The sequence below is a fragment of the Trachemys scripta genome, chromosome 2, assembly GCF_013100865.1.
Source record: "Trachemys scripta elegans isolate TJP31775 chromosome 2, CAS_Tse_1.0, whole genome shotgun sequence".
NCBI lineage: Eukaryota > Metazoa > Chordata > Testudines > Emydidae > Trachemys > Trachemys scripta.
In genome coordinates this window covers 34,419,270-34,431,165 of record NC_048299.1, presented here as the reverse complement: position 1 = coordinate 34,431,165, position 11,896 = coordinate 34,419,270, and the positions used below count along the sequence as shown (strand labels likewise).

General features: G+C 48.8%; 1 protein-coding gene across 14 annotated transcripts in view; it reads left to right on the top strand.

Moving 5' to 3' along the window:
• The first annotated feature begins 6,181 nt into the window (after nt 1–6,181).
• KIAA1217 (KIAA1217 ortholog) overlaps nt 6,182–11,896 on the top strand; it is a 518,496-nt gene continuing 512,781 nt past the window's right edge. For 3 of the 14 annotated variants that reach the window (XR_004644414.1, XR_004644413.1, XM_034760254.1), the window contains exon 1: nt 6,182–6,318. Coding sequence is in view for 11 of the 14 variants with exons in the window: in XM_034760254.1 (XP_034616145.1) it covers nt 6,222–6,318 (97 nt within the window). In the remaining 3 variants the exon portion in view is untranslated. The remainder of the gene's footprint in view (nt 6,319–11,896) is intronic. The other 11 variants (XM_034760248.1, XM_034760251.1, XM_034760246.1 and 8 more) reach the window with 8 other exon arrangements.

The window sequence follows — 11,896 nt, the reverse complement described above, 5'->3', positions numbered from 1 at the left end:
AATTAAGAATCAGAAATGGTTCATCAACGGAAAATTTTACTGTAGCACAAGCAGCCTCAAAAAGTAGGGGCATATCACATCTAAAAAAGCATTTTTTAAAACATTGATCTTTAGCTGAATACCAGTTTCCAATCCTCTTAACTTATTGCTTACTGTGCTCCTTGAGAATAGCTCTATATCAATATAGAATCTTGCTGTCCATAACAGATGTACAAGTTTATATAGAGCTTCTTTCTCTATCAAAGGATGTATCGAATACAGACATGCTTTTCAAGAAGATTCCTTTTGAAGAATTCCACTTCAACAGAGCAGAAGTATTGCTTAACTCCTTTGTAAGGACCCCAATCCTGCTTTCAGTAAATTCACTGGAAGTTTTGACATTTACTTCAATAGGAGTAGGAGCAGGTCCCAGTTTAGGGCTTGTCTACACATAGAATTGCACCATTTTAACTTAAGGGGTTATTTTAACCAGATTTAGTTAAGGTAAAAGGCTGGGTGGACACTTACTTCAGTTCAACATAAAATGATTAGGAACAGATTTAAGCTAAACTGAAATGAGTGCCTGCACATGACTTTGGAGTGGTTTAACTAAGATGGTGCAAGTATGTGTGTTTACAAGGCCCTGATCCCGCATGCTATCCACACAGGCAGAGTGCTTCCTGTAAGGTGCTAGGAGACTTCAACTCTGAAATCAATGGGAGTAGAGGTCACTTAGCAGCTGATGGAGTAGCTACAGAAGAAGTTCTTTGCTAGAGTATCAAGTCCTTATGGTAGCTAACACTGTATTTAGAGCTAAGACAATGTTTCCATTATAGTGTCCTGGTTTCACTCACTCAGTTATAACATATTTCCCTTCTAGGAAGAATCTTCCAGACTCAGTCTCAGCCTCTCTGTGTATCTTTTTTTAAAAAAAGATTGACCCAATTCTCATCAGCTGTTTCCACATGTAGAGGTTTTTATATATACATAACCCCCTGTATCTTATTAAATATGAAGACAGAAGACATTTTCTCCGTTTATTTTAATTTACTGTGTATATTTCATGCTTTCATTCATTGTAAAAGTACCTCACAAGGATACCTCTGTTCAGATTCACCTCAATCTTGATATTGGGATAAAACTACTCTGCACTGTGGGGCAATTTCATCAGTGTAATGATTGCTCATGACGCATCTACTCGTGGAGCTATGTCCCTGGAAGCATTACAAACTTAACAAAAACAAAACCAACACTTGAGAATTATATTTAAAGTGAATTCAAAGTTGGAAAAATGTAATTAAGAACTATATCACAAATTAAACATTTATGACTAGTGCAGCTGTTGTCATTTCCAGAGTACAAGCTATACAAATATATATAAGATTTTTATTTTAAATTAACTGGCCTGTCTGGTTGCAGATCATCCAAATATTATTCTTCTTATAAGTTATTTTACTAACTTGTACCAATGTCTGGGACACCCATTGTAAATTAATGAATTTTGCAAGTTAGCAACTATGGGACAAATTGAGTGTGTTTAGCGCCCCCCCCCCCCAAGAAGAGAGCAAAATATCACAAATTTAGGCACTAAGAAAATGAAATATTGCATCATAAACTGTACTTTGTACATGTAATTTTCTCAATTGTGATTTAGTTTGTTGGTTTGTGTTTAGAGACAGTGCAGACTATTGAATAGGGCTCTACACTGGGAGTCAGGGGACAGATTCTGCCAGTGACCTGTGTGACCTTGGACAAGTTACTTCACTTATCTGTGCTTCTGTTTCCCCTCTAACTCTTTGTCTGTCTAGCTCTTCAGGGCAGGAATTCTCTTACTATGTGTATGTACAGTGCCAGCAAAATGGAGTCTCAACCTCAGTTTCAGTCTCTAGGCATTACTATAACAGAAATAATATAATACTTCTTGGCATAGTACTAAATGCAGTGTATCATACTTTGCAAAAATGAACTGCTAGTAATGGGATCGGTCCCTAAAATATCTGATGTTATGTCTGAGTGGAGGGCAAACACCCCTTTTTTGGATTATTAAATGTGCAGTTTAGCAAAATATAGATTAACAATGTTTTGGTGTAGTTCTAAATTCATGTTTAAACGTCATTATTCAATTTCATAGATTTTACCTTTTTAGCATAGGCATAAACTATATGAACAAATTAGCTGCATATTATAAAAGACTAGAGTGTAGGGTTACCATATTTCCACAATCAAAAAAGAGGACACTGGGGGGAGGAGCCCCACCCTAGCCCTGCCCCCATCCACTCCCTCCCACTTCCCACCCCCTGACTGCCCCCCTCAGAACCTCCAACCCCCCCTGCTTCTTGTCCCCTGACTGCCCCCTCCTGAGAACCCTCCACCCTAACTGCCCCCGTAGGACCCTACCTGTCCCCTGACTGCCCCGACCCTTATCCACTTGCATGGGTGGCAGGTTTGTAGAAATTTTGGTAGTGCCCAGGACCCATCCCCCCCACCTGCCTAAGGCTCTGGGAGTGGGGGTTGGAGGTCTGGGGTGCAGGTCCAGGGCTGGGGATTAGGGTTCAGGAGGGGTGCAGGCTCTGGGATAGAGTTTGGGTGCAGGCTTCGGGTTGGGGCAGGGGATGGGTGTGCAGGAGGGTGTGAGGGGTGCAGGCTCTGGGATGGAGTTTGGGGGTGGGAGGCAGTTCAAAGGGAGGGGGTGCAGGCTTTGGGAGGGAGTTTGAGGGCAGGAGGAGGTGTGTGGGAAGGGGGGGTTTGGGAGGGAGTTTGGGGATAGGAGGGGATGCAGGGGTGAGGGCTGTGGGTCTGAGGATGAGGGGTTCATGATGCAGGAGGGGGCTCACGGATGGAGCAGAGGATTAGGGTGCAGGGGGATGAGGGATTCATGATGCAGGAGGGGGCTCAGGGCTGGGGCAGAGGATTAGGATGCAGGGGGATGAGGGCTGGGGCTGGAGATGAGGGGTTTGGGGCATTGGAGAGGCTCAGGGCTAGGGTGGAAGGGCAGGGTAAGGGCAGCCTGCCTTGCCATTAGTGGATGGGGGGCACTAGGGCCCTGAGGCAGACTCTGGCAGCACAAGCGGGCATGGGAGAGGCAGGGGGATGTGCGGAGGGGGGGTGGCAGGTGGAGGCAGGGGACCCATCCAACCCTCCCCCTGCTCCCTGACTGTCCCCCTGGGACTCCCCTTACCATGCCCATGCTGGTCAGATGCTGGGTTCACATGTAGGCAAAACACGCTGCCGGGCTGCAGGCAGCAGGGGCGAGCAGGGGAGGGGCTCTGGCTGCTGGAGGCCAATGGGAGCGGCGCAATCAGGCCCAGCCGCCCAGTCACCACGCTGCACTCTCCATGGGAGGGAGGGAGAGTCGGGGGAAAAATCCCGGACCTTTTAACCTTGTTACTAATTCCTCCTGGACGGCTATTTAGAGACGCAAAAGCCGGACGTGTCCGGGGAAATATGGACAGATGGTAACCCTACTAGAGTGTCCAGTTTGTTGAGAGATATTTGTTGGTAGGGGGCAGAGGGTGTCTATTAGGATGGAAGGCAGAGTTTCTAGCTGTCCTCATTTTAGAACATGAGCTGTGTCTGTAAATTTTTAAAAGAACCTGCCACTCTAATATTAGGGATTTAAAATATTTCCTATCTTCCCTCTACCCACCAATGCCCCTTCATCCCTCAAAGCTCAATTAGTACTTACAACATTTTTAGCTCCTGCAGGAGATATTGCTGGTTTTGAAAAAATCTATATTCAGTATGGTATTATGTGGGCCATGGGCAATGTCAAGGGGCTTTTAAAAAACAAAGGGGGGAAAAGTAATGGGGAAAATTTACTTTACCCCTTAACATTCAGTTTTTCCAGGTAAGGGTAAATATTGATTTAAAAAAAAACAGAGTAAACAAACTTGTGTTTGCAGTATTTTCTATGGGCTTATGCAGGTAAAATTAATCCAGGATCCTATACTATTCCAGCACTCTTTGTTTACTGTGATTCCTGCTTAAGGTGTTTTTCATAACTTTGAGTTACTCATAGAAGTTCTTATCCTGCAAACATTTATGTATATGCTTCATTTTACTTCTGTGAGTAGGTCACTTGAAGAAGTGACTACACTGGGAATGTCTACACTGGGAAAATACAGTGTGTTAGAAACCATATTAATTAACTGGTTCAAATTAACATAATACTATTCTGCCCTTAGTGTAGACAAGGACAGTAATATTTAAAAATGTTATTATCAAAAGTGCAATCAGGGGCAGACTTACTTAAATATGTTAGCTTGTCATGGTGATCATGAATTGTGGCTATCTGCAAAAGGTGATACATTATTTAATATTCTGTTAATAAAAAGGTGTTCTAACATGATATATTTACCTGTGCAGACACTGCCAATGGAATTAAGATTAAACATGTGCATAACTGCTTGAGGGATCCAGGCCTTAGAACTGACATGGCTGAAGTACTCAGTGTAGCTTTAATTAGTTAGCATGATATTTAAGAGTTTAATTTTTTATATTTTAAAGATTAGTTGAGTGACTTACAAACCAGTGGGGGTAATCGAAGTATTGGTAGGCAGCAGCAGCAGCATACAATGAAACCAGCAAGAACACTTTTCAGAAAAATTCAAGGGGGCTTCTAGGTGACTGCAGAGATTGTAATTGCGGAAGGAAATTGACAGGCTGCTTCTGCTCTGATGCTGCACATTTTTAGGACTCAAATGATGCCTCCTTTGCCTTTCTATCATTAACTTGCCCATAGAATAACACGTGATCCCAGGCTATAAGGAAGGGCAAGGCTCAGCAACTACTGAAAGATGAGAGGCACAGAAGACAAGAATGTTAGGAAAATGGGAACTACGATATTACCTGATCCTGCATTCCCTACTTAGCCAGATGGCCCTTTGCAGCCAGGGGGACGTAGCTTCCGAGGACTCTGCATGTGGCATCACAAGACTGTTCCGAAACAACAAGGGGAAAAAGGGGAGTGGCAAGTGCCAACTTTAATGACTCAAGTGCCTTCAACATCATCACAGTCCGGCCTTTCGAATACTGTCCAGTGGGGGCATCCCGAAGGGCTTGGTTTTGTTTCGGAAGGAGTCTCCGTGAGGCACTCTAGATATGTAAACGCACATGCACTAAACGCCCCAAACGAACCCAGTGTACTGGGTCGCACGAGAAGGTTAACAGAATGGAAAATACAAACAGTGGTCACTCGGCGAGAAGGCAGGAAAGGTCTCTCCCTCTCTTCCCCCCCAAAACAGACAAACCTCAAACCAAACCCCCCCCCCCCCCGTATCTGTTCACAACGGGCAGCGAAGGCCGAGTCTCTTTACGGCCCTTTAAACTTCTATCCCTTAAAGTACGTATCTGCTCAGAGACTGTCTTTCCAGGGTGAAAGCTGGTGCTGTCAGAGGCTCCGCGTCTGTGAGACTTTCCACATGAGCTGCCGGCTGCCCCCGGTCACCCGACCCCTGTGGGAGCCAAACGTTTGAAATGTTCTGGGCTTTGTCTGTTCCCAGAGAATCTGGTCGGGCCCGGCGGAGGCCCCGATCCTGCGAGGGCTGAGTGAGAGACTGGGGGCTGAGAGCGCGGAGCAGGGCGGGCAGGGCCCCTGGTTACTTGCAGCGGCTGCGAACGATCTCACACCTGAGATTTCGGGGGCAGCCGCTGATACAGACGCAGTCCGTTGTGCGCCGGCTGAGCGTCCCAAGACGCACCTTGGAGGGAACGAGCCCCAGCGCCTCACCCGCGCGCGAAGCGGGACCTGCACGGGGCGTCAGCCCCCCACGCAGCGCTCCCCTGCCAGGGGCTCGGAATCCCCACAGCAAGGCCAGTGCCCGCGGCCCCCCGAGCCAGCACCCCGGCTCCTGCAGCGGCAGCTCCCCCCGCGGTGAGGGTGGGGATGGCGGTGACGCAATGACTGCAGTCCCGGGGAGAGCTGCGGAGCGGCCCGGGCGAGCGGAGTGCGCGCCCCGGCGAGCGGGAGAAGGAGGGGCGGCCGGGGCTTCCTCCAGCCGGGGCGCTCGCCACTCGGCCCCTCCCGCCGCGCCGCCTGCCGGGAGGGCTCCGCGCCGCTCCTGCCTGCAGGTGAATTGAAAGTCGTCAGTCGGCTGGGAGAGAGGGACGCGGGCTGCCGGGCTTGCTGCAGACCTGGCACCGGCTGGGGCAGGCGGAGCGCACAGCCCGCTCCCAGCAGGGCGCTCCCCTCCTCGGCTCAGCGCCGCCGCACCCTGAGCCGGAGCCGCTCCGCTGCCCGGGGCATGTCTACAGCGCAGGGAGTCCCGCTAGCCAGAGTGCAGCCGCCGCCCGCCCAGAGGCTCGCCAGCGTGGTAGGGGGAGGCAGCCGCGAGCCGCCAAGTAAGTGGCCGCGAAAGTTTGCGCTTGGTTCCCCTCCCAGTTCCTCACATCCCCGGGGCTGGTGGGTCGAGAGCAGGGGCTGGCGGGAGGGCGAAGAGCATCACCCGCCCCGGCAGAGCGCGGTGTGAGGGGCTAGCCAGGAGAGTGTCCCCTCCCCCGGACCCAGCAGTGAGGGGAGTCCCTAGGGCAGGTGACCTTGGGGTGGTCTGGGGCCAGGCGAGCCCCGCAGGGGCGTCTCTCCCGAGCTCGTTAGGTTGGTTTGGCGCGTGTGCGGGAATCCGCTCAGTGTGGGGCAGCTGTCTTGGCCAAGCCCTTTAGCAGAGGCTCCAACCCCAGAAAGTCCCCGCTGGGCGGCTCCTGTGTCCCGGGCGCCGGGATTTCAGCCTCTGCCTGCGGCTTAGTGGTGCTGTTAAGTTGACCAAACTTCTGAGGGGAAAACTTCAAAGCTCGTGTGCTCGCTAGTTGGCTGCTGCTGCTACTTGCCCCACGGATAAGTGCTGAGATCCGCAGGGGACCCCGCTGCCGCCGCAGGGGGTTAGGGCAGCCTGCTTTCCCCAACTGGCTCCCTGACCGACGAAGGAGACGAGTGAGTGGTAGGAAATGTAGCCTTTCGTTATAACCAGGCTTTTTGAGAAAGAGTTAATTAGTTACCCATGAGAATTGAAAACGATTTAGTCATTGTGGTCAGGCTTAGATCAGGCTGTTCCTAAGAACTGAAGAATCAGGCTACTTTTTACATGCACGCAAGTTTAAATGGTTTTCCTCCTTTGTAAAAGTAGATTGACTGCGGATAAATCTTAAATGTTGCAAAAAATGACAATTTTCCAACTACATGTAAAGAAGGAGGTTGTATTGCATACATTGACCATCGTTGGAAGGCTTTGGAATCATAACTTCTGCGTTTTATAAAATATTTTTTTTATATATACGTAAGGAACAAACTTCATTTTGAAATTCAGAGGCACTCTCAGAATAGTGAGCAGGGCTTTTTTTCAATAACCCTAGGATTTGATCGTTTCAAGCCTTGACTAGATGGTTGTTTGGTATTTAGTTTCTTTGAGCGAAGAAAAGTCTTTAGGGTAGTGTGCAGATTTATGAGTGGCTGTCTCTCTGTATAGGCAGAGGTAGGGTCTTCTACTACTAACTGCTAACATTTAACTGAATCGTCTGCTGCTCCCATTGAAGTTAATGAGAGTTTTGCCATTAACATGAATGGAAGCAGAATCGGGCCCTTCTTTGTGTGGTACAGTTTATTTGTGATTCATAGTCATGGATATAGGTGGTGCTACATAATTTTAAAATTTACTTTTCAAGTTTAAATTTCATGTTCTCAACTTCGTCTTTGTATGGGTGTGTGTGTGTGGGTATTTAAAGAATCAATTCTTGTTTTCTTGCACTTTTTCCTTCATAGTTAAACATATACGCTCCAAAAATAATACTAGTTTTGAATGCTGTACAGAAGCACTACATATTGTGCAGATTAATTACTGGATGATTACTCTCATATCTGAGGACATTCAAGAGGTTCACTGTTTCCTCACCTCAGGTATACTTACTCAGTATTCATATTTGCATTAGCAAAAGTATAGTGAGAATAGTAGTCAAAATAAAAACATTGAACAATATGAGACATCTAGGGACAAGAATCAAAACCACATTATTTGTCATTCTTCTGACCTCATGAACCATGTAAAATAAAATACAGTGACTGTTATTCTACCACATAGAATTGAGTATTATCTTTGTTCTCTGATCAAACCATGTCTTTAAGAACCACATTTTTATATCCAGTGACCAAGCTAGGGAACACTGGCTAAATACTGTAACTTTTTATACTCTGAGTTTATCAAGAAAGTAGAACTTAATAAAAAATAATTACAGATTTAGTTTACCTTCATTTTATGATCTCTGAGTAAGTATGGTCCTCAAGAGGAGTCCTAATATAGACCCTGATCCTGCAAAGATTTATGTAAGTGCACAACTGTACTCCTGAAACTAGTCTCATTGTACCTGCGCTTACATGTTAAGGTTAAGCACCTTTATAAGTCTCTTCAGGATTGGGACATGCTGGGTCTGATCCTGCATTCTCTGTATACCCGAACTATTGAAATGAATGGGCCCAAAGTTTGTATACATTATGTTAGATCACTATTAAAGCTCCTGGTTTTCCGCCAGTTTTTACCAGCAGATCATTACCAATTATAGGAGAAGGCTTGCCACTGAGTATTTTTAATGCCACTATGCCTGAAAATATGTCCTGACTTTGCATTGCTGATGAATTATTTAAAAACTGTTTTGCTAATTTGCTGTACATTAAACTGGCTACATGTTCTAGACGATTTCAAATTACAATCCGGGCAGCCTTCAAGCAAAAGTAGTAGATGTTAGAATTTTTTCAGTTTTCCAGCACGTCAGTGGGTCTTTGCCATTATATGTATTACGTATATCCATAGGCGTGTGCAGCACATTTCATTAGGGTGTGCACCCAGGGAGTCCTGCCCTATCCCTGCCCCCGCTGTGACCCCATCCACTTCCTCCTACTTTCTGCCCCCTGACTGCCCCCCTCAACCCCCAACCTGCTCCTTGTCCCCTGACTACCCCCTCCTGGGACCCCTGCCCCTAACTGCCCCCCAGGACCCCACCCCCTATCTAAGCCTCCCTGCTCCTTGTCCCCTGACTGCCCCCTAGAATCCTACCCCCTACCTGTCCCCTGACTGCCCCAACCCTTAGCCACATCCCCACCCCCAGACAGGTCCCCAGTACTCCCACACCCATCCAACCGCTCCCCACCCCCTGACAGGACCCCCAGAACTCCCGACCCATACAACTGCCCCTGCTCCATGTCTGCCCCAACCCCTCTTCACATCCCTGCCTCCTGACAGCCCCTCCCGAACTCCTGACTTATCCAACCCCCCCAGCTCCTTGTCCCCTGACCACGTCCTCCAGAGACTTCCCCCCCCAACCCTAACTGTCCTCCCAGGATCCTCCTTGCTCTCTGTCCCCTGACTGCCCTGACCCCTATCCACCCCCGCCCCCTGACAGACTCCGGGACTCCCATGCCCCATCCAACCCCCCTGCTCCCTGACTGCCCCCTGCAGACACCCCCCACCCCTAACCAACCCCCCAGGATCCCACCCCCTATCCAACCCACCCTGCTCCCTGTCCCCTGACTGCCCCCACCCCTTATCCAACCTTCCCCCCGGCCACGGACCCCTTATCATGAGGCTCCTAGCAGCATGTTTTGCGCCGCGCAGAGCCAGACACACTGCCCCACGCATGGGTGGCAGGTTTGTAGAAATTTTGGTGGTGCCCAGAACCCGCCCCCCCCAACTCTGCCCCCCACCTGCCTAAGGCTCTGGGATGGAGTTTGGGTGGGCGAGGAGGTCTGGGGTGCAGGCTCTGGGATGGAGTTTGGGGGCTGGGTGCAGGCTCTGGGCTGGGGGTGGGGCCGTAGGAGGGGGTGAGGGGTGCAGGCTCTGGGAGGGAGTTTGGGGGCAGGAGGGGGTGCAGGGGTGAGGGCTGTGGGGCTGAAGATGAGGGGTTCATGATGCAGGAGGGGGCTCAGAGCTGGGGCAGAGGATTAGGGTGCGGGGGGATGAGGGCTCTGGCTGGGGCTGAGGGGTTTGGGGCATTGGAGAGGCTCAGGGCTAGGGCAGAAGGGCAGGGTAAGGGCAGCCTGCCCTGCCATTAGGGGATGGGGGACACTAGGACCCTAGGACCCTGGGGCAGCAGACAGCAGTTGAGCGTAGGAATGTGCTACACCGGCAGCACAAGCAGGCACGGTAGAGGTGCGCGCCACTTTCTTTGAGGCAGAGACGCGGCGGGGCAGGGGGGGAGACCCGCGGGGGGTGGCAGGCAGGGGCCGGGGCCCACTCCAGGCAGGGCTGGGGGAGAGACCCAGCTCCAAATATTGGTGGAGCAGGGCCTCCAGCCCTGAATATTCCTGGAGCATGGCTCCGGGGAAGGGGCCGGCGGCCTGCTGCGCCGGGAGAGTGGAGCCATTTGCCCACCCCTGCATTAAGGTGTGTCTGGGCACACCTTGCACACCCCATGCACACGCCTATGCGTATTTCTCTTAATCCTTTTCTCTTTGTAAAATAGGTATTTTTCTGAAAAATAAGCTTGCTTTTACTGTCCCTCACCTGAAATCATAACATTCTGTTTATTACTTTACAATAAGTTGCTGTGTTATGTCACAAACATGACTAATTATGACTTTAGGATTAAGCAGTAGGAACAGATGACTGCAGGAAAAATAAATCTATTTTCATGCAAATATTCCTGAGCAATTAAAGAAAAAATTAGATGACATAAGTAGAATTGTTTCTACATAGAACAACTTAATTTATTTTAGTGTGAATTTAGTGCTCCTGGAACGTCCCATTTTGCCAGCCCTGGAGACTGAAGTCTTCTGTCCACATAACAGGCATAGCATAGGCAATGGCATTGCTAGAGGGGAGATATCTAGGTTGCTGTTGATGGTGCTTGGGCCATTGCAAACATATTCTGCTGGGAGCTAGCTCTTTCCTCTGCTGAGCACCTAATGAAGCCTCTGATTGCAAGAAAAGGGGACAGTTCTCTGTTGTGAAGAAGCAGTGTGGTTCAGTGGACTAACCATAAAATTGACAGCAAGAGGCTCTACTTGCTCTACTTCTACTTCTGACCCTGAGTCTGGTTGTTCTTGGTTAAGTGACCACCTTTCTTCTTCTCTACAGTACACTGGGGCCCCAGTTTTCTGGGTACTATATGCATACGCAAGGTTGTTATGGGGATAAATACATTAAAGTTTGTGAAGTGCTTTGAGATCTTCTGATAACAAGCACTATATAAAATTATTATTATTTATTATAATACAAACATATAGAAAGAAAGAGTGCTTGTCTTGAAGAGTTTACAATCTAGGTTGATTTTCCTGTTGTAAAACAGGGATAAAACTTGCTTATTTGATAGGTATTACGTTGGTTAATTAGTTTACAAAACATTATATAATTTAAAAATTATTAATTATTAGTGATGTGGAAGACAATGAGGAGACAACAGAATGCAGATGGAAGCAAATAGTACCAAGAGAGTATAATACAATGAACAAAAGATTCAGGGAAACTAGAGCAATTGGGGAGAAAGGGCTTAGAACAAATGTAATGGGGGAAGAGGCCAGTGGAATGGAATACATGTTTGGGAAAGAATGAAAGGAAAGGAGAAGTTGCTTGTTGAAGGAAGAAGGAGAGGACAGACTGTTTTCTTTGATTTCATAGACACAGGGCCGGTGCTACCATTTAGGCAAACTAGGCGGTTGCCTAGGGTGCCAAGATTTGGGGGCGCCAAAAAGCGGTGCCCCCAATTTTTTTTTACATCATTCCTACGCCCCCTCCCCAAGAGCGTGGTCGCCACTCCACTTCTCCCGCCTCCCAGGCTTGCAGCGCCAATCAGCTGTTTGGCGACGCAAGCCTGGGAGGGGAGGAGAATTAGAGCAGGGGCGGCGTGCTTGGGGAGGAGGCAGAGCAGAGGTGAGCTGGGGTGGGGAGCCCTTCGGCAGCTCTACCCTCCCCCCCCGCCCTGAGGCACCCCCACGGCAGTT